Source organism: Mirounga angustirostris, unplaced genomic scaffold, assembly GCF_029215605.1.
Source record: "Mirounga angustirostris isolate CCGP_5_RB_7025 unplaced genomic scaffold, mMirAng1.0.hap1 SCAF_1, whole genome shotgun sequence".
NCBI lineage: Eukaryota > Metazoa > Chordata > Mammalia > Carnivora > Phocidae > Mirounga > Mirounga angustirostris.
The window spans coordinates 85,235,671-85,261,976 of NW_026991709.1; the positions used below are offsets into that span (position 1 = coordinate 85,235,671).

Consider the following 26,306-nt stretch of genomic DNA (forward strand, 5'->3'; position numbering starts at 1 on the left):
TGGCTAAAATAATGATTCCCAAACTCATCCAACTGAAGACACAATTCAAAATTGGAATGTTTGAGATAGATATTTTTATATCCTCAGTTTCTGCAAAGTCACCGTCCCATTTGGTAGGGACAGTGATCTTTATTGATTTTATTGATCCCCTCTTATATGAAAACATTCTATTTGAAGTTGTGAAGGATATAAGTATGAGTAAGACCTAGTCTCTGACCTCAGAGCTTGTAAGAAAAGGTTTCATGATATTTCTTGTTTCATCTTCCATATCTCCATCAAAACCAAAAAACTTTCAGTTCCCAAAATTAGCTTTCCATGATCTCTGAAATCTGACCCTTCATCTTTTTCACCCCAGAGACCTGCCACCATCCCCCACGCCAACCCCAGCATTTCCCAACAGACTGTGTGAAAAACATGGACTCAGAAAGTAGTTTGCTATTTCGCGTTTGATTTGTAACTACGTAAGAAAGCCACAGAAACAGCTCAGTTATGGGAATTGGGCAGACCTAACAACTCCCTCAGTCTGGCAGTGACGTGTGCTGGGAAACTAGACAGTAGGTGTGGAAGAGATGCAGGCCTTATGAGGCAGAGAAGCCGTGCCTCAGCCCTGGGCTCCCAAGGGTCTCTCTGAACAACCTTCTCTTTAGTATGTCTTCCTGTGCTGAGAAAATCTGAGAATGCTACCTGTGCTTTCTCCAGAAAATAAGTCTGAAGTTTCATGAAGAGAGAGACTCCAAAGAAATCCTATTACCTTTGACAGACAGACTTGCCTAAAAGGACAAGGCCTCTCAATTAACTGTGCCTTTTCCTATTTTTCCATTTAGTTGTCTCTGTCAACAAGGGCCCTTCTAGAAATCTTTTTTCAAATTCAGACTATAATTTTTTAGTGTTTACAACTAAAAGTATCTGTAGAGATCTAACACCCTGGTCTTCTAAAACTATACCTAATTTAGGCCAGTTCCACATATCTACTCATGGAGCTGTGATATAGGAATAAATTATTAGTCCCTGTTTTTACAAAGGAATTTAAGTATATCCAAAATGAAGAAACAAAGAAAATAAGACTTAATTTTCATTTTATGCTTCTCTCAAAATATTGCCTTACAAATCTGGAGATTTTTTAGGCACATCTTTTTCTTAGAACGAGTAGAAAACTAGATGGCTATGCCCATTTTAAGAAAGGCTAATCTAAAAGCTCCTGAAAAACTAAGACAGTTAATTTAGGAATTAACCACTTGCATATCATGAATATAGTTCTTCCCTTAACCGTGGAAACAGGACCTAAGGAAGTCTGGATTCTAAGAGATGAAAGATAACTGAAAGTAAATAATTGGCTGCCACTAATTAACTAGAGACCAACCAAAAATTGCACTGAAGGATTTCTGAAATTAGAGAACAAGCCAGTGGGAAAAGACAACTGAATTGATAGAAATCTATTTTATGTATAGATTTTCAGAAATATATCTACTGGATACCTGTACAGTTAATATAAGTATTTCCTACTCTCCCCAAATAATGCCTGTCGTGCACCACAAAAGCATCCCAAGGAAATGTAAGGAAGGCTATGTGCCCATAGATGACTTCAGCTTCTTAAGAGAGAGAGGAGAGGAGAACATTTATCCACATACATACAGATCTGTGTGTGTGCACTTAATCACATAACGCTGACTGCCCACCCCAACCAGAATGTGTCACCTCAACGTCTGAGGCCACTCTTCCAGGTCTCAGTAATGTTTCGTCCATGTGGAGAGGAGGAACTGTCATGCGAGAGGTGTCATTTTCTACCTATTGAAATTTAGAGAATAATTCTAAAACAGTTCTAGGAGGAAAAAAAAAAAGGCTTGAGCTTTAAAAACTGAAATTGGCTGCATCAAAAATACGTTGACAGTGCTAAAAGGCTCATTCCCCATCCCTTGGTATTTTTTTTCTTTCTTGGCCCTCCCTATTTATTTATTTATTTATTTATTTATTTATTTATTTATTTATTTATTTATTTATTGGTAGGCTTGCTATTCTCATTTTGTTGCAAGGCTGCATTGTAATTCATCTGATTCTGCAGTTTAACAAAGCCCTTTGATACCTGTGTTCATTTGTTCTCAGCTGGTGAATGAGCAGCAAGAAAGCAGACCCCTCTTGAGTCCCTCCATCGATGACTTTCTCTGTGAAACCAAATCGGAGGCAATAGCAAGGCCAGTAACGTCCAACACAGCCGGTAATTCTTTCACTTTTAACTGATCCTCAAGTAGAGCTAATTTTCACTACAGTGAAATGCATATTTTCTCTCTGTAATGCGTCTGAAGTGGAGAATAATGTTTGCAACCGAACGAAAGTTGAGGACATACACTATTCCACATAGACTAACACATCGCTTTGTATTCCACAAGAACGCGCAATGTATTTTACCCAACCAACTTGGCTGAACAGTAGCGCACCACTATCAGCAATGAATCATTTCTCCATGCATATTTACACCTTTGCATCTCAAGTCACATTACAAGGAATCTTTCAAACAAAAGCATCTACTTCAGAGTAAGGTTTTTCAAAGTTCTGGCTGAAAATATTCTGTCTGACCAAAGACCAATAAAATAAAAATGTGGGCAGCCCCTTTGAGTGGATTGAAATGACAAAATTAAAAGTCTTAGAGATTGGAAATGTTATAGAGCCAATTTCATTTTTCTGTCACATAAATGTGTTACTTGTTTCCTCTTAAGACAATTTATTTGATTGGGTGCCTGGCTGGCTCAGTCGGTTAAGCATCTGCCTTCGGCTCAGGTCATGGTCCCAGGGTCCTGGGATCAAGCCCCGCATTGGGCTCTGTGCTCAGCAGGGAGCCTGCTTCTCCCTCTCCCACTGCCTGCCTGTCTGCCTACTTGTGCTCTCTCTCTCCCTCTGTCAAATAAATAAATAAAATCGTAAAAAAAAAAGAAGACAATTTATTTGAACGTTCTTCTGGAATTAAACCTACCCAAACAATGAACTCCCATCTATATAGGCACATACCTGTAGGCACCAGTAAGTATTCATCCAGTGAGTGGATGCAGGATGCCACTGGGATGAATCATACCTCCCCTAGTCCCCTCTGCATTTTCCAGTTCTCACTGATGCTAAAACTAAGTCACTTAGTTAGGGTTCACCCTGACGGAGCTACATAAGATCTGACGCAAACACTACTTTTCACCTTCTGTATCAGAGGCAGCCTTTCTGCATTGATTCTGTTCAGTCAGCGTTCACATTCAAAGGCATGTTGTTCAAATAAGGATGAAAAAATGATGTTTGGAGTCAAAGAACAAAGGTTATGTTGGATTGCAGGAGAGGGTTTAATGGAGAAAGGAGAGAACAATTATGTACTGTCTTGTTCAGTGCTTTCCATTTCCCTATCATGTCCTCAGCTTGCTGTTGCCTGCTATATTTTCATTATACTTTTAAGTAAGTGAAGAAAATCGGGGGGGGGGGCGCCGGGGAAGGAAATTGTAATTTTTTCTTAAATGCTAAAAATTACAACAGCAAAAGTAACTAACACAAGATAGAGGCAGTTAATGCAGGAGTGTGGTCTATGGTCTCTGGTGTCAAACTTGGCAACGTCAAGCCCCAGCTGTGCCATTTAGTGGCTCTTGTCCTTGGGCAAGTTGCTTAACTAAGTCTGTTTCCTCATCTACAATAACAACATCTGTATCTCATGGGTTACTTGGGAAGATGAAATGAAGCAATCTATGTAAGCTCTAACAGATGTTACCATTCCTGTTAGATATCAGGTTAGAAAAACAGTATACTCAACACTTCCCTTTTCAGATGCATTAACTTTCTTTCTACCACACAAAAGCAATCATTTCCTAACTTCAACTATCACTTTGAGCGATCAAGCAAATAAAATTGTTTTGGTACATTTAAGCAGGAAATTAACCAAGTTCAGATCCTACCAGATCAGATTTATCCCCCTTATCTATGAAACTGGAGTTCACCCCTCCAAAACTGGAGAGCTACCCTTAGAAAAATACAGAGGAGAATTGTGTCTCTAATTTCAGGAAAATCCATGAGAATTGGATACACGGAGAAGTTCCCACTGTTCAAAAAAAAAAAAGTTGCAAAGCATAGAATTCTCAGATCTTGATTCCAGTACCTTCTGCACTTTCCAACTCCCACTGATGCTAAAACTAAGTCATTTAGGAAGGGCCCACCAGAGAGAGCAACATGGTATTTGATTTAAAAGTCACTTTTCACCTTGATTTTTCTAACATATAAAAGAGACTTACAAAATATTGGAGGAAAAACTCAAAAGAATATGTAATTTTTTTATGATCGCAATACTACAGAATTGCCTTCTGTATTCATTTTCTAGGCTTTCGTGACAAAATACCACAAACTGAGTGGATTATACAACAGAAATTTATTGTCTTACAATTCTGGAAGCTAGAAGGCCAAAATTAAGGTGTCAGCAGGGCCATTCTCTCTCTGAAGGTGCTCAGGAAGAAACTATCCTAGGCCTCTTTCCTAGTTTCTGGTAGTCCCTTGGCTTGTGGCAACATGACTCTAATCTTCATATGACATTCTCCCTGTGTGCATGTCTTCCTGTGTGTGTCTGTCTCTTATCCAAATTTCCCTTTTTCATAAGGACACCCGCCATATTGGATTAGGCGCCTACTCCAATATGACTCATCTTAACTAATTCTATTTCCAACAGCCCTATTTCTAAATAAAGTCACATCCCAAGGTACTAGAGGGTTAGGACTTCAACATATGAATTTGAGGGGGGGACACAGTTCAGTCCACAACACCCTCCAAAGCAGAGGTTCAAGAAAAATAGTATTTTGAGACTGTCCTCAGCACTCAGTACATCTGGGTCACACAGATTTTTATCCTGAAGAAATACTCTTGTTTGATAGTGTTTTTTAATCTTAAAAGTATATCTCAAGGCACAAACACTATATATTTTTAATACCTGAGAAATATACTTTTTAAAAAATATTACAGAACCCACTACTTGGTATCTCAATATGCAACATTTTTATACATCTTTAAACAGGAAAAATTTTATCATACCTATACCTTGGAAAGAATTCCAATCTGGTCCAATAATTTTATACTTAGGTTTCTGGGCAAAAGATATAGTTACCATTTTCTGTCCAAATTTTTAATAAAAAAATAGTAATTTTAAATAGAGCATTGTCATTTTATAGAATAGTATGAAATTACATTGAGAAATCAGGACAGTCATTGAACTTTAAGTGTCTGTTACATCCCAGGTATTATTTATATCTTTACACTTACAGAATGGATATTAAACAATCTTGGAGTAAAATATGGAAGAAAACCTGCTTCAAGGTTGTACCAGATCAATCAAGAAGAAATTTGAAGAACCTTATGTTAAGAGAGGCATTTATACTTGGCATTTTCTTCTAATGAAAAAATAAAGCTAGTGTGCCACCACCATAACATTTACTTAAATATTTAAGGAATATAGCTCTTATATATATTAGCACAGAATGCAATATAGATAATATTTATCTCTTCCAAATGTCACTCAGATGATAGGGTTTTTTCCTCTACTGACTTTAAGAGAACATATTAATCTTCTGTCTCATAGAAGTTCTAAATTATAATCTTTTTCTTAAGTATTATAATTATCTTTTTTACTTTCTGCTCATTTCTACTTTAGGATTAACTTTTTGTCATCCCATAGTGATAATATCAAGCAGATCAAATAAGGATATTTTTAATTTCTTTGCCATTAACACCCTAAATTATCTTTTAATTCATCTGTAATCTAGAGGATAGCTAATTCCTTGGCCCTCTCAAACTGTATCCCTAGATGGTAGGTAGGCTAATATCATTGTTAATATCCTTGATTTTAAAATGACAAATAAATATATATTATCACAGATGCATATATCAAATGCTCAGAACATAACTAGACAATGGATGTTTTAAGATCATGATTACATTATAGGACAACTATTTACTATAAAACTATTTACTATAAAATTTGCAATAATAACTTGGTCTGTAATCTCCCAAAAAATCTAACATATGTCAAAGTACAGGAAAGATTCTTTCCTAAAGACCAAGTAGAACAGGAGGTCTTTGGTTTGCATTTATCAATCTGAATTATCTAAAAGAATTTTATCCCTCAACTTGAGCCATTAGGTGGATAGTTATTATAGAAGAAACATTTTTCATGGTTTAAAAAAATAATAATTTCACTCCTTGATATGTGACCCATATACCTCTATAAGAGACCCATATATGGATGGGAAGAGCTACCCTTAACAAAGTTCACACTCCTGTCACAGCCACCTAATTAAATATTTTAATTGCAAAATTAGTGTAATATTTACAAAATACATTTTTATGAAGTCCAAGTAGCAGTGAACCCAATGGCATGCTTCTTGAGAGAACTTAGAAATTAGGAAGTAGCTTGCTTGAGTCACCTGGGTGGCTCAGTCGGTTAAGCATCCGCCTTCTGCTCAGGTCATGATCCCAGGGTCCTGGGATCAAGCCCCGCATCAGGCTCCCTGCTCAGTGGACAGCCTGCTTCTCCCTCTCCTTCTGCTGCTCCCCTTGCTCTCTCTTTGTCAAATGAATAAATAAAATCTTTAAAATCTTAAAAAAAAAAAAAGAAATTTGAAAAGTAGCTTTAATTACATAACTCAATAAAATAAGCAAAAATTCGTTGAATTATTTAAGTCCAATGTTCGACATCACTAGCAAAATCCTTCCTAAGGGAATTTGCTTTGTAGCCACTATATTGAATACCAGGTTTCTAGAATGCTAGGGTAGCTTACAAAACAGAACAGAGATCCCATCAGCTCCTTGTGGCACATTCTGTGACTGCACCAGTCAGAGCTGTCCCTTGATCTGTCCTCTCTAACCACTCTATGTACATTTATTCCTTAAAAGAAATTCACTAAAAATCTGAGGCTCATTATATTATAGTGGTGTGAATAGTATTGTACTTATCACCAAAGCACCAAATCAGAGCTTCATAATAGGTGCTATTTTATTTTAACTGTTCTAAGCAGCCTCACCTTCTACAGTCCAAGTAATCTAACATTTGTAAACATCTTCGGCACCCCATAGGAGCCTTCCAGTTCAATAGGTGATCTTCAGTCAGGTTTCGTTTAGATAAATGGAAACAAATACTTACATAGTATCTTGCAGCTTCCATCTTCAGGAAGTTCCACCAATGAAATTAGGTGACCCCCCCCAAAAAAAGTTTCTGAGATTATCAACTATTTAAATTATGCCTCAGACTACCCAAACTGCCAGATGATTGGGAGCTAAACAAAAAATAATCAAAGGCATATCAAAGGAGTTCAGCACATTGCGTCCAGGTTCAGATAAAGTCTAGCGAAGAGTGGTGACAAACGCATGCTTGGGAGTGATAGCGCCTGTGTTTGCATCCTGGCATGGACACTGGCCTACAAACTATGTTAGTGTCCTATTGCTGCTGTAGCAAATTACTGCAAGTTTAGTGGCTTAAGACAGCACAAATTTATCATCCTACAATTCTGGAAGTCACCAGTCCTAAAGTCAAGGGGTCAGCAGAGCCACACTCCTTCTGGAGATTCTAAAGGAGAATTTGTGTCCCTGCCTTTTCCAGCTTCCGGGAGTACCTGCAATTCCTTGGCTTGTGTCCCCTTCCGCCCATCCCATCTCTAAAGCCAGCAACATAGCTTCTTCAAGCCTGTCCCTCTGTCTCTCTCTCTCTTTCTCTCTTTCTTTCTCTCTCTCTCTCTCTCGCTCTCTCTCACACACACACACACACACATGCACATACACACATACACACATTTTCCCATCCACTGTAAGAAGTGGTTATCACAATGTAGACACAGATTCCAGAACCCAAACTTTCATGTGCTTAAGAGAATCTTTAAAACTGGGTTAAGAAGATCAGCAGAGCAAATATCCCCTTCCATGCCAAGATGTGCCCCCTTCAAAGTCCATATGGAAGAATGAGACCCTTTATTTCTAAGTCTTAACTAAAGTGCATAAGCATAAAATACATACACACACACACACACACACACACACTTGCTAAAATGCAATTTGTCTTTCTCCAGAAAGTAAAAGGCTGCACCCTTCCTTCTATGCTTTCGAAATTGTGGTCCCTAAGGACTCTCTCAACTTCAAAGCTTACCATTCAAACTCCAAGCCACCCCCTTCATCAACGGGGGACAAATAGGGCTTTTTGTGTGTGCCAAGCATTTGTTTCACATTGGCTGGGCAAAGAACAAAGGAACAGAGAGCTCAGAACCAACACAGGAAGTGCCCAGGCCAGTTTGGAGAGGCAAAGAATGTTGCTGAGCCAGGTTTGAATTTGCATTTCACTCTTTTAGTAATTCATTTATTCTGAATGGTGAGAAGCAGATATAGAATTAAATTAATACTCACCACTTACTATTCTGTAACAAATGTACTTCCTATATATGAGTAGACAAGTCCTATATAATTTGCTTCTAAAAGAAGTATAGGAGCAAGTGACTAATTCCTAATTGTTTGTACAATTAGTAAAAAGACATATATGGCATTCCAGAGACTGTTACCCATTTCCTTCCTTCTATTATAAGGAAATCTTGGTGGGCCTAGAATCTCTGCCAACATAATAGTGGCCTGGAAATTTCTGTTTAAACATTCAAAGAATATGAAATGTGTTACATCCTAGCCTTTTTTGGCTGCTTGCCATGCTTAAATTTTAGACAGCAAGTCAGGAAGCTTAGCTCTAAAAGCCACTTCTTTCTCCCCACTTTGAGGTGCTTGCTGGCCACAAAACACTGCTCATCTCTCAGAGCATCTTTGCCCTGGAAAGTGGCTCCCATCTCCTCAGGAAGACTCAGATGAGATAAGCTGATACTTTCAGGCCATTTTCTGATACATTTACTTCATAGCATCCTCTGTAGACGAATACCTTTGTCTCATTCTCTGTTTTATTCCCAGTGGTGTTTCTCCTTTCTGTCAATGTACGGGTCTGCTTCTTGCCCAAAATAGAAAAAAAAAAAAAAAAAAAAAAAAAAGCAGGGAGAATAGGAGGAGATCAACAAAAAAGAAAGAAAAGCATCACAAATTGGCCACCAAAGAATTTATTGAGTACCTATTGTATGCCTGGCACTTTACACACTCGATATACAAATTAGATAAGTTCATCTTCATATCATACCTAAACAATTTAACCTGCATTTTTCAGAGGACAAAACTGAAACTCAGTGAAGTCAAGAAACTTACTCAGAGTCACACAGCTAAGCAGTGGTAGAGCTAGGTCTTTCCACTTCACCATTAACATCCAACCACTGTGATTTGTAATTGAAATCAGAAAACAAGATTATTGAGAATACAGCCTGACAAACTATCTTAAGGATCCTGTAGGGGTGGTTAGCTCATGAGGACAGTGTGGTACTAAAGAAATCCAGGTTGTGAGCTCCACTGAGCCCTGACCCCACCTTGAGTTTAAGCAGGAAGCATATGGAAAGAGTGCTGAGATATCAACAAAAATCCATTCCTTACCAAGAGGACAAGCCGAGAGGTCAGAGAGGAGGAATGGTGCAGTCATAGTTGTAGACGGTGCCAGAAAGAGTTAACACCAGGATTTCTCTGTCACTTTGTTGACTTTCCTAAACTATCTGGGTGAACAGATCCCAGGCCAGGAAGCCACCAGGCCACCTCTCAGGTGCTTGAGCTGGTGGAGAGGCAGGGCTGAAGGGACCTTCCCTGATTGAAATTTTCCATTTCTTACGATGAGCTAGTCACACCCTGGTGACTTGCACTGTAAGAGAAAGAAAGATGAAGAGTTACAAAGCTTGCCTTTTGCATTCTCCTTTGCCTACTTTACATCTGAACAAATTATTTCTGCCTTCATTAGAGTATTTAATACAATGTAATCAACCTGCTAGGAAGTTAAAGTGTAGCCATTTTATGGTTTGTTACATTGAAATTTAAATTTGCATATTAAGCAGCAAAGGCATTAACATGTGTACTTATTCATCAGCTATGGATTGTAAAATATTCCTCTGGTGTGAGCCCAAATAGCAAGCCATTTTCTGATTGAACTGCTTAATTAAATAAAAGATGATTAGCAGCATTCCTTTATATCCTGTATACTTTAGTAGTTCGAAATTTAAAACACAAAAACATTAGAAACTTTTCCAAATCTTCCTCATAACTGTTTTGCAAACATATTTCTGAATACGGTAGACTCTTCTCTGGAAAAACTGTGCTGTAAAATATATCTCTCTATAAATAAAGCAAAGCAATAAAGTAAATAGTACCTGAATTCATATTCGATTTTATTATTTTAATTTTACTTAAACTTTCATCACTGGTGAGGCTGGCCTAAGTCTTATTTTGTGTACTGTGCCAAAATAAAGGAAAACAGATAGCAAACTTTTTAGTCTAAATGCAGACCATCTTTAGAAATCAATGGTGAGCTAACTTAATTTGATACTTCTGTTTTTCATTAGTTTTTGATGTAGTGTTCCATGATTCATTATTTGCGTATAACACCCAGTGCTCATCGCAATAAGTGCCCTCCTTAATACCCATCACTGGGCTAGCCCATCCCCCAACCCCCTTCCCTCTGAAACCCTCAGTTTGTTTCCCAGAGTCTGTAGTCTCTCATGGTTTGTCTCCCCCTCTGATTTCCTTGCCTTCATTTTTCCCTTCCTTCTCCTAATGTCCTCCATGCTATTTCTTATGTTCCACATATGAGTGAAACCATATGATAATGGTCTTTCTCTGCTTGACTTATTTCACTTAGCATAATCCCCTCCAGTTCCATCCATGTCAGTGTAAATGATGGGTATTCATCCTTTCTGATGGCTGAGTAATATTCCATTGTATATATGGACCACATCTTCTTTACCCATTCGAAATGGGCAGAAGACATGAACTGACACTTCTCCAAAGAAGACATATGAATGGCTAGTAGACACATGAAAAAATGTTCAACATCATTAGCCATCAGGGAAATTTCAAATCAAAACCATACTGAGATACCACCTAACAACAGTTAGAATGGCAAAAATTAACAAGGCAGGAAACAACAAATGTTGGAGAGGATGTGGAGAAAGGGGAACCCCCTTACACTGTTGGTGGGAATGCAAGTTGGTACAGCCACTTTGGAAAACAGTATGGAGGAGGTTCCTCAAAAAGTTAAAAATAGAGCTACCCTATGACCCAGCAATTGCACTACTGGGTATTTACCCCAAAGATACAGAGGTAGTAAAAAGAAGGGGCACATGCCCCCCAATGTTCATAGCAGCAATGTCCACAATAGCCAAACTGTGGAAGGAGCTGAGATGCCTTTCAACAGACAAATGGGTAATTTGATACTTCTAACCTACACTACAACCACAAAATCCTTCAGCACCCAACTGAAACTTATTTTGAAAAAATAACTTCAGAGCAGTGAATGAGTTTATCTTAACCTTTTCCATCTCTGATAGTATTGACCACAGGCTTAGATCTCCTTGACCTGAGTGAACCCGTCTCTCAAACCCAAACCAAAGCCAAGAAGTTGGAGGCCTCATCAAAAACCTCATCCCTCAAGAAAAAGGCTGATGGATCTGATCTTATCAGTGCAGATGCTGAGCAGAGAGGCCAGCCTCTCCGAGGCCCAGAGACATCATCCTTAGATTTAGGTAAGGTAATAGCATGTGTCGGCTGCTGCTGGCCCTTGCCTTAATACAAGGAAGTTCCACAAATGACATGAAAACCATGAGCAAAGGAGTAGAAAATACTAATTCCATGAAGGAATATGGGCAGCACACATTCTTTTGTGCTTGAATTAAATAGCATTTGGGGAGCTCAGTTTTGTATAACTGACGTGGGTCCATTCATTTATTTATTCAACCTACCTGTGTTGAATTCTTGACAGATGGCAGGTGCCCTATGAGGCATTGGAGTTACAAGTAAGAATGAGACATGCATCTTGCTCTCTAGGAGCATTTAGTCTAGAGTGGGAGATAGCCAGTCAAGAGACAGAAAAAGAAAGAGGGAGAGAACAGCTTTAACACAAGGTCCAGGAACAGCCAGCCAGAACATGTAACATGCATGGGGATATATCTGATATAATAACAGCTACCATTTATTGATGGTTTATCGCGTCCAGGACTATGCTACATGATTCACATGCATCAGCCCATTAATTCATCGAAAACTTAAAATTTAAATAACTTGCCCAAGATCTCAGTTAGTATGAGGAAGACCTAGAATCCGAGCATGTTCTGATTAACTTCCGAAAGCCCATACTTTTATTTACTATACATCTTCCTGAGAAAGGAGAGCTTAACTTCTTCTCATGGAACCAATCAAATTATGGTCTCCTTTCTCCTGAGAAAGAAAAGTGGCAGATAATCCAGAAAGCCAAGGGCAACATGTCCCCTCTCCCCTGCCATGTCCCTCTCCGAGGCCTGTCTCTTTAGAGGAAAGCTTTATAACTATCTCCAAGACTTCCTCACTATCAATGTGTTCTAGGTTTTGTTCAGCTGTACAGATGAATAATGAAATTTACACACTTATATAAGGATATATTATTAAATGCATTACAATATAACACAATAAACTTAAAAGTGAAACTTTCATTTCTCTCCTTTTGAGGAAATGTCCTGTGAAGAAGTCATAAAAATACTTAAAGAACTTTGGAGGACACCGACTGCAAACCTATCTTTTTAGAAATGAAAAAACTGGCCCCCAAAGTTGTTTAAGTGATTTATTTACAGTCACACACCTGTTAATGAGAGCAAACCCAGCCAAATTCCTGATCGGTAAGAATTAAACCACAGGAAGAAAATGGTTCTAGCATTCTCTTGGTTTTCTCCATTGCCTCCTTTCTTTCTAGTCCCATTATTCATTCCCTCGTTTGATGAAAAATTAAGCAATTTTACAAAAGCTGTGAAAAGTGTTTCATTTTCTTCTCTCCTCCTTTTAACAGTGAGGTTCATCTCTCTAAACAGAATTTCTTTCTAGAAACATGCCAGAAGTGCCTCAAAGCCACCTCCTTAGCTGGAGGCAGCTAGGATAGTACTCCATATGTTCATTCCCATGGGTTTCCATGGATTTATACACAGAATTCAGAACGCACATAGCTCTTGAAATAAATTCAGGTAAACAATTTGATTGTTTAACTAAAAGCAGTCCAATTTCTTTTACTAGGTCTCATTTTTATTTAGCTAAACATGTTTTAATTAATTTTCATGAATCTTAAAAAGTTGGTCTTGGGTTTAGGAGCATCAGCTGAGTGAAGTTCACTTATATAAGACTTCTTAATTTCTCTTCTTCTCTCTGCACCTCATAATCCACTGTCCCCATTACCCCTCTCCTATCTCCTTCATAGACATTCAAACACAACTGGAAAAATGGGATGATGTTAAGTTTCATGGAGATCGAAATAGCAAAGGGCATCCAATGGCAGAGAGAAAATCATGCTCATCTAGAACTGGATCAAAAGAACTTTTATGGTAAGATATTTTAATATCAGAAAATAGCTAATGGTGTGTCAGATGTATGGGTATTTCTCCTGTGTGCTGAAATAGCCAATGAGTTAAGTCAATCCAAATACTTGGTGCCATGTATAACTATGTATCAATGTTAATTGGTATGGCTTCTAAAACTAAGTATTTCATCTGAATTGTCAAAAATTAAGCCAAAAATGATTTGGGTAGACTCATAATTCAGTATTCAATATTTGTTCAGTATTTGTTGATCATTCTTTGAATGTGTAACTGAGCTGATCAATAAAAATAGGTTTATACATGTATGTACATATATGTGCATATTCAATATATTACATGAATGGTAGTTAAAATAAATGTTTCTGGTTACACAGGTAACCTTTTCTGACTATCTTAATCATCACTGTCAGATAATGCACTAATTGAGAATAACCTGTGGATACCCATGAAAAAAATTGGCTACCTGAATTTTACCTTGCTTTTCGAGCTTCCTAAAGGACAGCATGTCTCATTCTTCTGTTGCTCCTTGCACATCTCCATTTATTATGACATTTCAAGTTCTATATAAAGATCAAATCACACCAGGAACACTTTGTGAGATGCTCCCCTCCCCAAAACACAAGGCTTTCAATAAAGCAGAACTGTTGGTAACAAAACTGGGATTGCATTTATTTACTGTTTGTACATAATTGAACCGAATTCTAAATCAGAGATAATTACAGCTAGCACACTGCAACCCCTTAAATTTCAAAAGTGGTCATTGTAATAAAATTATTATAGGAGTCATCTTTTTCATCAAAATTCTGATGAGAGCTTTGTTATTATGGCTCTCAACGATCCAAATGAACTAGGTTTCTTGACTGGTTTTCTAGCTGAGTTTGTTTCTCGGTATGCATTGATCTCCTTTATTCATCCCCTATAGGTCCTCAGAGCACAGATCTCAACCAGAACTAAGCGGTGGGAAAAGCGCCCTGAACTCCGAGTCGGCTTCTGAGTTGGAATTAGTGCCTCCAACACAGGTAACAAAAGAGAGAGAGAGAGAGAGAGACATTCTTTAATGAGCCCACCTTTTTTTTTTTCTTTCTTTTTTTTTTTTTTTTTAATTTAGAGAGTGTGTGTGGGTGGGTGGGGTGGGAGGCAGGGGGAGAAAGAGAATCCCAAGCAGCCTCCACACCCAGCCAGAAGCCCAAATGGGGGCTTGGCCTCACAACCCCAAGATCATGCCCGGAGCCAAAATCAAGAGTGTGTTGCCCAACCGACTGAGCCATCCAGGTGCCCCAGACCCACCTTTTCTGATAGATAATTTATATCTTAAATATTTTATTTAGATTTTCACAAAAATTTTGAAGTATTTTTTCTATATTCTGTATTTCATATGCTTTCTCACTCAATAATCTGTCTCGATGCCTGAGATAACTGATGATATATATATTTTATATATATATATTTGGCTAGTTAACTGATGATAAATATATATATATATATATTTGGCTAGAACATGTCTTAATGAATTCACTAAATATTTAGCACTTCTTCTTTTTTCTACCATTTACTTTTCCATCATTTTGCAATAAAAAATCTCTTCTACTCCAGTATTAGCAGTATTTATACAACAGAACACCAAGAAGAGGAACTTACATATTGAGTGTTCATTCACATGTATGCCCTGTGGACCCAGGACCCAGTACTTATATATCAGGATCCTGACTGTCACATTAAAATAAATTTTACGTTGGGGCGCCTGGGTGGCTCAGTCGTTAAGCGTCTGCCTTCGGCTCAGGTCATGGTACCAGGGTCCTGGGATCGAGTCCCGCATCAGGCTCCCCGCTCCGCGGGAAGCCTGCTTCTCCCTCTCCCACTCCCCCTGCTTGTGTTCCCTCTCTCGCTGTATCTCTCTCTGTCAAAATAAATAAATAAATAAATAATAAATTTTACGTTAAGGAACAAATAATTACAGTATTAGCAGTAATGATAATACTAAGAGCAATCATTTGTGAGTAGCCACTAAGTATTAGGGACTTTACTATGTGCTTTTCATATGTTATATCTAATACTTCAAATAATCCTATGAATTATTATTATCTTCATTTTTTTAAAGATTTTATTTATTTATTTATTTAAGAGAGAGAGCACAAGCCAGGGAAGGGGCAGAGGGAGACAGAGAAGCAGACTTCCCATTGAGCAGGGAGCCCGATGCGGGGCTCAATCCCAGGACCCTGGGATCATGACCTGAGCCGAAGGCAGATGCTTAACTGACTGAGCCACCCAGGTACCCCTTATTAGCCTCATTTTAAGGATGCTTTAAAAAGTTTTGGTGAAGTCAAAATCCTTTTTCTGGGGTACCCAACTAATCACTGGTGGAAGAATGGTATGAACCAGACCTGTCTGTCCACTGCTTGACCCTCAACTCCAGTGTAACTGGCTTGTCTATAACTAATTATCTCTTTTGGGTAAGACTGTCAAGAAGGCCAGAGTCAGTCTCAATTTTTTTATTCGCTCAAACACTTTATAAGGGTACAGCCTTGATCTAAACCCACAAAGCTCTCTGAAGAAATGTGTCCACATTTATGCAGTCTACAATCTAGTTGAAAATAAGTGAGATGAAGTGAGCAAGAAAAATTTTCTTGAGTTTACTAGATCAGATATTGAAACTAAGAGAGGAGATATGTTATCTGAGGTGAAGCAAAGGGTTAATTATGATAATAGCAAATATTAGTGCTATGATAAAGTCTTCTAATACATGTTAGCTCATTTGATCCTGACAAATGGCTGTATGACGTCAGTTTATTTATTACCCCTATTTTGTAGATGGGAAACTAAGGCACAGTGACATTAAGAAAATTGTCTATGCACCCAGAACCAGTATGTGGCATAGAGAAGGAGGACACACACAGATAGGAAATGTTGAGGAAATGGAAGTCCTCTGGAAACTTTTCTAGGCCACTAAGAGAACCGCCCCCTCTCCCCATTTCTATATTCACTGGAGAGGGGTGGACATTACTGCTCCTAGGACTCTGCTGGAAGACAAGTCAACTCACTTCCAGAACAAATAACCCTGGGAAGCTTAATGAATTGTAAATGTAGCATGAAAATATATTTTCATCCTCTGTGTTCATTCTAAATGTATCTTTTTTTAAATTGATAACATTTATTAGAGAAACATTTCTTGTTAAGTGCATTAGAGATTTAGATTCAGCTAAAGTAATTGATACTGTTTCATAACCTGGATCCTTGGAACAATTTAATGTAGCAATAAAACATTTGTTTCTGCAGCGGGGCGGGGGCGGGGGGAGATTTGGCACAGGTGGGCTGTTCTACACAACGCTGGAGGGGCAGAGGATCAGCTGGGGTCCTCGGTTGCCGTGGAGACCCACAATGCATTTATCTTATTATTCCAGTGACTGCTACTCTCCTGCTGGTTGTCTGATTTCATCCCACCACATTGTCCTTCCACATGCCCACTGGTGTGCCTTTAAGCAAACACAATGTGCTCTGGACAATTTGCGTGAGATTCCCAATATTGTCCTCCAAAACACAGTTTAAAATGCACTGTCACAATTCTCTGTCTAGATAAATTGTAGTGAATCCTTTAGAGGGTTACCAATTATTTGTAAAGAATTTGTCCCTTAATTTGCTTTTTTAAAAACACTGCATGTTGAGGCACCTGGGTGACTCCATTGGTTAAGCCTCTGACTCTCAGGCCATGATCTCAGGGTCACGGGGTTGAGCCCCACATCTGGCTCCTTGCTCAGCCTGGAGTCTGCTTGACATTCTTTACTGGTCCTCCTCTGTTCCTCCCCTTGCTCGCGTTCTCTCTAAAATAAATAAGTAAAAAATTGTTTTTAAACACTACAGTATGTTTATCAAGATTTGCCTAAACTAAGAAAATTCATAATTCCCTAGTTTTAAGTCCAGCCTATGGTTTAATTAGGACAATATAATGAATTGGGAATTTAATCATTTAAAATACTAAATCACTCAAATAACACAGCAAGAGAATAGACTAATTGTAATAAAAGACAGAAAGGTGTTTTTACTGTTACAAACATACTGCCCTTAAATATATGATCTCTCTAGGTAGATAAGATGAGGAAGGTGGTATAAAAATTCAACTTAAAACTGGCTTGCAGGGAAGCCTGGGTGGCTCAGTTGTTTAAGCGGCTGCCTTCGGCTCAGGTCATGATCCCAGGGTCCTGGGATCAAGCCCCGCATCAGGCTCCCTGCTCAGTGGGGAGTCTGCTTCTCCCTCTGCCCTTCTCCCCTGCTCATGCTTGCGCTTTCTCTCTCTCAAATAAATAAATAAAATCTTTTAAAAATAAAATAAAATAAAACTGGCTTGTAAACTATTCAAGTAAACAATTTCAGCTTATCAAAACTTGTCACGGCTCCACTATTACACAGATGGCTCATGGGAAAATCAAGGAAACGTTTTCTTCTCTCTCAAGCCAACATAAACTATCTCGGGTTCAACAGGTGAGGAGCTATTTACAAGCCTTATTTAAAAATCACATTTCAAAAAAAAAGTCATATTTCAGAATCACAAAGAAAATGGAATGAATTCCTGTTAGCCTATTTTCTTTTCAAGATGGAGAAAAGGAAAAATGTAGTCTAGTCCTCTTTCACATAGTGTTTTAAATACACTAATCAGAATGGCAGGAGATTATAATAAATCATATAATCTCTATGTACTTAAGAATAAAGTTTCTTGATACTTTTGCAACTGTGTAATTAGTATTCCCTGGAGTTAATCATTTAAAGGAATCGTACAATCTGAAAAATCAGAAAACATTTGAAGAGTTGAAGAAAAACACAAGTAATGATATAAAATTAGCTTTTTCTAATATATGGGTTGAGATAGTGGTGAGGAAAAAGAAAATGAATCCAACTTTTGCTGGAAAGTGATGGTTCAAGCATTTCTTTGTCCAGTCTGGACACTGGAAGGAAAGCTCCAAGACAGGTTCTTGCCAACCTAAGTTGGACTTAATGAAAAGGTGCAGGAACCAGGCTCTCTAGTACGTGGTCATAGTCATGCAACTCTCTGATTTTGCTGACTTTGGCACAGCAAATGATTTTTTCCATACTGTCATAATTCCATCAAGTTGGCAGCATCCCAAACCAGAACAACTGAGACTTTAAGATATAAGTGCAGATATGTTTTCTAAATTTTTAAAGGAGCAATAAAGGAAAGGCATGCTGATACCTGGCCAATTACATACTTCATGCATATAATAGGAGGTACTTCTAAGATATTTTTGAAATTCCCACAATAATCTTGGGAATCAATATCTCCGTTTCTCACATGAGAAATTCATCTTAGAGACAACTAGCTAAGAGGCAGAAAAGCCAGCACTCAAATCATACCCATCAGCTTCTACAGCCCCTGTTCTTAACCACATACCACCTCATATCGGCCTCATCAAAGCTTATTCACCTGAGAGAACTCACAGACCATCTATTTCCCTTCTCATTTAAAACCCTGATTAGTACTTACATTTCTAGGATTAATATGAGTTAAGTGATTTTAAAGAGTATCACTTTCTTCCAGAAATGCTGTAAGATAAATTAGGACTGTTGTCAGATCTTCGGCCATACACAATTTTGTGCCTCCCCTCCCAGATTCCTTCTGAACCTCTTACTCTTTGAAATACTGATGGCTTGCATTTCATTCTATTTCAGTTCAGCAAATGTGATTGAATGTCTACTATCCACAAGCCATAAGTGAGGCAGTGAAAAGGTTAGAAAGAGGAATTCAATTATCAGAAGTATCAAGACCTTTATGTCTATTAGAAACAATTAGACAGTACACTTTCTAAATACAGTTTTGCTTGTTGGAAGATAGTACAAGAGCCACATTGACATCCCTTTTCCCTTCCTGACCGTGCGCAGTGGGCTACCAATGAGGAAAGAAGCAAGCAAAGACGGAAGGAAGGAGCAAAGGAAAGGCAGCAGGGCAAGAACCACAGGAAGACAAGGAGGAAGGAAAGAAATCTGAAAGATCATTTTCAGGATAGTAGGCAATCTGCACACAGTAGGTACTCAACAAATACTTGTTGAAGTGGAAAAATAAGAGAATACTAACAAAAAGGAGAAACAACAACACTTGTCAAATTTAACAATTTGAAAGTAGTGGCTAATTAATAGTTAACTAAAAGACAGACAAAAATAAAAATAAAATGACAAGATTTTTTTCTTTTATCATTTTTGAAGCTAGTTTCACAAATAATTTTTAGTTATGCATGGTAATGGACTGTCCATCTCTTTTCAAAATCAGCACTGATTTGCTTTGATGTTCTACAACATAGAATTTCATAGTAGGATGGAGATGGGAACCATATGCTGCCCACCTTGCACAAAGCTCTAGGATTTTGCTCTTTGACACATAAGGTACAACTTTTTTGTGCACATTCAACAATAAATGTCTGTGGACTGATTAAGAAAAAAAAATCACAACCCAAAGAGGCACGAGTTTATCTGTACTATATAAGAATCCAACCAGTCTGCATTAACCACTAAACAAAAGTGCTCTAAACACAAATAATTCTTATTTTTTTGAAGATTTTATTTATTTATTTGACATAATTTTTAAATGAATTTCTAAAGTCACACCTGATAAGTGCTAACCAGAAAGATAATGACAAAAGCCAAATTTTATAGCACTTACTGTGCACTGAGCATTTTGTGTGTGTATTTACATGAGTTATTGTACTCGATTCTTATACAGACTCAGCAAGTGAATATACACTTTGCAGATATGAATACTGGGGATTATAGAGATTAAGTAATTTGTCCAAGTTCACCAGTTACTATTAAATCCAATCAGGATGTGGCCCTAGGCAGTCTGACTCCAAAGATTATGCTTTTAATTACTGTGTTACATTGTTACCCAAAGTCTGCTAGTTGTTATATTTTTCTTTTCTATAGTTAAGCAGCACCCTTTTCCCCATCAATCTCTTCTGAAAAGATAATGAGCTTTTTAAACATGTGTTTTGGTGGGAGACCTCCAGCGGTAATGTAAAGATAATTGTATAAGGGGTTATGAAGGACTGACATTAAGGTTAGCCAACAAGAGTTATGCTAGGACAACCACAGCCACAAATACAGTAATTTTTAAATCATAACTTTGATCACAATCATAATTTTGAATAAAGAGAATAAAACAATATTCTTGAAGTTATTCTTATCTTTTGCCTAGTGCTTATCATTCAGAACAATCAACAGCTGAGAGAACAAAATGCTTTCTTCTTCAGAGAATGTAATACCATAAAATCCAATTAGCTTAAACCAATTAAAATGGCTGTTTTTAAAGCCAAGGCCCTTCCAGGAGGTTGCTGTAACCGTAGAGCATTTTTCAAAATCATTCAATGAAGCAAAAAAATGCCTACATCAGAGCACATTTGTGAACTCGAGTTCCACTTGCAAACACATGATGTCAACATCTAATCAGAAGCTCTCAGAGTGAGGTCCCTCCCTTGGCAGTATCAGCATCACCTGGGAACTTGTTAGAAATACAGATTCTGGGCCCCCATTCCCACACCTGCACCTACTGAAGCGGAAACCCCAGGTGTGGCACGCAGCAGTCTGCTTGGACGAGATTTCCAAAGGCTTCTGATGCCCACTCAGCACTTGGGAACTACTATAATGATACAGCCACTGCGATCCAAAACAGCTGCGACTCAGATGTATGGCTCTAATTGTCTTGCTTACCACTCCTCTAGTTAAGTATGAAGCCATATAGTTCACCAGCATTGCTTATATATGTTCTCCCGTATGCCAGTCTTCGCTTACAACGAAATTAGATGTTAAAAAAAGAAAAAAGTCTTGGCTGAAAGGAAGTCTGTTCTTTACTATGTGTTACAATCTGTACTTCATCCTCAATCCTAAACCAGTATGTCTGGGTGTGCTACTAAGTTGCTGAAAAGTTTCAGAATCTTTTCAGTTGCCTGTTACTCTTGGCTTGGAAACTGCCTTTGTTTACATTCAGTGTGTTCCTATATTTTATAACATTTATCTTAGCTTCCCTGGACAAAATAAATGGCTTTCAAATGTGAGGTAGACAACACTTAGTAATAACTTAAGGCCTTTCTAACAGTGTGGGAAATAGCACTTACCTAAATAGTAATTGTTCCACCGAAATAAAAGTTCATTTGCACAGTAAGGTTCTATTTACACTTGGTGTTTTAAGTGGCAAAGAGAATATTACTGTTAAGTGTCGAATCCTGAGAGAGATTTTTGCCTCTTCTTCCTGATATATGGTGCCCTTTGCATCCTGTGATTCATAACCCACTTGGGTCGTGAAACATTGATGAAGGGAAGCCAGTGACAGTAATGGAGTTCTGTTAGGTCAGGCTTCACAGGAGAGACAGGTCGTATTTCACTGGTGAAAAGTGCCTCTAATAAAAGGAGGTGCCTTGGGACAAAAATATTAGTGCTTTCTCTTTCTTCCCATGCCATTCATGGGTCATTTATGACATTATTATATAAATGCACAGTTCATTTCTTAGCATATGTCCACATTTTTAAAATTTATTTCATTAATGAGGGAACCAGCAGGGTGCCTGGGTGGCTCAGATGGTTAAGTGTCTGCCTTCAGCTCAGGTCATGATCCCAGAGTCCTGGGATCGAATCCCGCATCAGGCTCCCTGCTTCTTGGGAGCCTGCTTCTCCCTCTGCCTCTCTGTCTCTCATGAATAAATAAAAAAATTTAAAAATAAATAAATAAACAAACAAACAAACAAATAAATAATGAGGGAACCAGCAGGAAGACAAAAGAGCTAGTTCCAAAGTAAAGGAACAGAGATTTATGGAGTTGGCTGGGAAAGAAATGCCAAAATAAGTTTGCCAAGTTTGATACAGGATTGGTTCATTTCTTTTTTTTTTTAAGATTTTATTTATTTATTTGACAGGGAGAGACACAGCAAGAGAGGGAACACAAACAGGGGGAGCGAGAAAGGGAGAAGCAGGCTCCCCACTGAGCAGGGAGCCCGATGTGGGACTCAATCCCAGGACCCTGGGATCATGACCCGAGCCGAAGGCAGATGCTTAACGACTGAGCCACCCAGGTGCCCCGGATTGGTTAATTTCTACAAGACAATAAGATCATAATGCCTTTGGGGTTAACATCTCTACCAGGCTATAACATCCTAACAACTTATCAATTTTGAAAGGTTGTAAACCATCTGCCCCTTTTCTTTTTTAAAGATTTTATTTATTTATTTGAGAGAGAGCATGAGCAGGGAGGAGGGGCAAAGGCAGAGGGAAAAGCAGACTCCCCGCTGAGCAGGGAGCCCAACACGGGACTCGGTCCCAGGACCCTGAGCTACCCAGACCCCCCATCTTCACCTGTATATTTGTTAATGAAATATATTGTGGCCCAAGAGTGTCAGATGAGGGTTGTAGCGAGATGAATAGTGGCCCGCCAAAAAGTTATGTCCATACCCTAATCTCAGGAACCTGTGATAGTCAATCTCACTTATGTTTTTGTAGCTCCCTCTCCCCTGCCCCACCTCAGTTATCTGGGTTGGGAGAAAACAGTAGCTTTCACGGGGCCCAGAGAATAAGAGATGATGTCTGTTCATGGTAGCCATTGAGCCTGGCCCACCTGAGAGGGAGGCACTGATGCCTGTGCAGAGCTGGACGCGTCCTCATCACCCTCTTCCTCTTCTGACCGCAGACACAACTCCAGAAGCCTTACGCCTGGGCTGCTAACAGGCCTAGCTCCTTACTAGGCACCCCATTAACGCATGGCTGCATTCCCCATGCACCCCTTAATGGTTGCATGGGGAATGCAGCCAGTCCCCATCCCCAGAACCAGGACAGTAGGGCTTTGCTAACACAGACCTCTGCTGCTCCAGGACAGGACAAAAAAACAAGTCCCCTCTCAATTTCCTATAAACTCTCGTTAGCCTCGTGGGCTAACCAAGAAACCTTGACTGAGAACACATAGCTACTTTCTGGGAGGGAAGAGAAAGACCTTTAATTCATCAATTCATATATTCCCCAACAGCATATTTTCAACAAATATTTACTGTTTATGGAGCAGCTACTATTTATAGGACATACCAGGGATACAGCAGTGAATACATCAAGGAGGAGGAAACATAAATTAATCTTTCGATAAATTAACCTTCCTTGTTCATTAATGCAAAACACAGTCTGTTATTTATGTTCAGAAGGGTTCATAACAATTACTTCCTTATTGTTTTCAGCCCACAATATTCTTGAGGGCTTCTTGGTTGACGCCCTCAACCATGCATGAACCTCTGAGAGACAGCTTTTCTAGATTTTGCATCTTCCCGAAATGGCCAGTGGAGCATAGCCTCCTATGAGAGACAGTATAGTGCAGTGGTTATGAATACGGCCCAGAAGCATCAGCCCTACCACTGACTAGCTGTGTGGTGTTCAGCAAGTTAACTAGCTCTCTGTGCCTCGACGTCACGGACTTGATGGTAATACCTACTTCACAGCTTGTTGAAAAGACAAAGTGACATAGTCTCTAAAGGACTTGTAACAGCATCTGGCATGTAGTGAGCCCTGGTATATAAGGGGCTGGGGGTCCTCTTGAGGACCAGTGATGATGGAGAGAAAAATGAAAAGCAGCTGAGCTGTATAGATGGTAAGTGCTGAGTGAAGGCCAAAGTTTTGCTATAGAACAGTGGTTTTCAAACATGGCTGCTTTTCAAAATCACCAAAAGAGCTTTTCTTTTTTTTTTTAATTTTATTTATTTATATGAGGGGGAGAGAGAGAGAGAGAGCACAAGCAGGGGGAGTGGCAGGCAGAGGGAGAAGCAGACTCCCTGCTGAGCTGGGAGTCTGACTCCAGACTCGATCCCAGGACCTGGAGATCATGACCTGAGCTGAAGGCAGACGCTTAACCATCTGAGCCACCCAGGCGCCCCCAAAAGAGCTTTGCAAACATTTAATGCCCAGGCCCTACCTCCAGAGATTCTTTAACTGGTCTAGAGTGGGGCTCAGGCCTGCTCAAGTAATTCCCACAGAAGCCGAGGTTGAGCATCCCTAAAGGAGAGCAATCTAACACATGGATAAAAGGCGATAAAAAGGCAGAGGGGGGCTTCACTGCACAAGCCTCCCTCTTCCTGCTCCCCAAGGTCTGGCTGCCTTATCAGTGCAATCTCTCATCCTACAGTCTAGAGACATCCTTAGGGCACACATCACCTGTCAGGCCCTGGGCGAGGTACAGGGGAGAACAAAAGTTACCGGACAAAATCCGACCCTCTTGGATCACACGGTGTAGCAAAAAGATAGGCAAGAAAAGAAGCAATTATATGGAGAAAAATCACAAACACCACGACTGCTCACAGAGAGAGGTCTGAACCAACTACAGTATATACTTACTAGGAAATCCCTGGGAAAGAATGAGGAGGATCTATAAAAACTAACTGTGGACCCTCTCCAAGATATATTGTTGAATGGAGAAAAGTAAGCTATAGAATAGCACACCATTTATGTGTCAAAAATTTTTGAAACATATTACTATCTAGGGTACGTAAATATATACGCAACTGAAAAGGAGAAGTTCTAGAGGTTTACCCCTTATCTTCCATGATTACGTTTTTTTCAAAAAGAATGCATTAAGTGTTTGTGAAATTAAAAATGAATAACATTTTTTTTTAAATTCCAGCAGACTCTTGGTAGGACTGGCCTTCTGGAATATTTGCATTTAGCTTAAGTTAAGATGTATATCAGGTTGCCTGTGGATTGTGACAAACCAGTCGGCGTCATCAAACATGAGTTTATCTAAGCGACTACTATTTAGCAGCACAATGTCCTGAGGAGACAGGACATGAGACAGATGTGTGCTAATGGAGGGAAGAAAAGGAAAGAGAATTCAGCATGAGGATCTGCTGTGTATATAAGGAAAGGGCCTAGCAGCCGCCTCCCAACTCTGCAGCTTGCAGTTTGACCTGAGCTTAGTCCTCCTAACAAGCTGGAAGCTTGAGTATCAGTTCCCAGGTCGAGGCTTGGAATGGAGATTCTCCATCTTAGCTGCACAGTAGAATCCTCTAGGGGGGAACTCACTAAAATATCAATGCCTGGAACCATGAGCAACTAAAGTAAGCTCTTTGGGAGGCTGGGCCTGGGTTTTGGTTTGAACATGACTGGGGCTGAGACACACTCTTGGAAGAATCATGCTTGCATGCTCACACACATTTTGGCACCATCCCAGTTTGAACATCATGCTTGCAAAGTACTCCAAAAATAACATCCTTTGCAGATGCTTCTTGAACTCTAGGGAAATATGAGAAAGGGAAAAATATTTGGATTTTTGTGTTCTGTGATTCCGGTAGTATAACACCATGTGTTCGGTTTATTTCAGGCTCGACTGACCAAAGAACAGCGCTGGGGAAGTGCATTACTTTCCAGAAACCACTCCTTAGAAGAAGAATTTGAAAGGGCAAAAGCAGCAGTGGAGGTAACTTTTTTTTTTAATTATTTTCCTGTTTCATGTTTCTGGAAGTGGAATTCAACAACGGAGACTTCCGCAGGATAACATATGAAATGAGTCTTACTTTATAGACATGAAATAACCATGATAATGATTGTTAGAATGAGATTTGTCACGAGAGAACTTTTGACTTGCCTCCAGGGGTGATTAATAGATGTTAAATCCTATGCCAATTCTGTGATGGATTTGCAATCTGTCTGGAATCCTGGGTCAGAAAGATCTGAGCCTCGTCCGGGTTCCATGATGAACCCATGCTATGCATTTGCTATGCCTGTGTGAGGCCAACGTTCATGCCTGACATTTTTCTCTCTCTAGCATCCAGCATAACACCTGAAACCCAGAAGGTCATGCTGCTCCTGAAATATGCATTTTCCTGAGTGGGATAAAAAGCATGGCTGAGA

At 39.1% G+C, this 26,306-nt stretch overlaps 1 protein-coding gene across 5 annotated transcripts in view; it reads left to right on the forward strand.

The window, feature by feature from the left end:
• PEX5L (peroxisomal biogenesis factor 5 like) overlaps nucleotides 1–26,306 on the forward strand; it is a 218,511-nt gene that overhangs the window by 130,019 nt on the left and 62,186 nt on the right. For 3 of the 5 annotated variants that reach the window (XM_045903320.1, XM_045903322.1, XM_045903319.2), the window contains 5 exons: nucleotides 2,101–2,212; nucleotides 11,436–11,630; nucleotides 13,325–13,448; nucleotides 14,365–14,461; nucleotides 25,777–25,872. In XM_045903320.1, coding sequence (XP_045759276.1) covers nucleotides 2,101–2,212; nucleotides 11,436–11,630; nucleotides 13,325–13,448; nucleotides 14,365–14,461; nucleotides 25,777–25,872 — 624 coding nt within the window. The remainder of the gene's footprint in view (nucleotides 1–2,100; nucleotides 2,213–11,435; nucleotides 11,631–13,324; nucleotides 13,449–14,364; nucleotides 14,462–25,776; nucleotides 25,873–26,306) is intronic. The other 2 variants (XM_045903323.1, XM_045903324.1) reach the window with 1 other exon arrangement.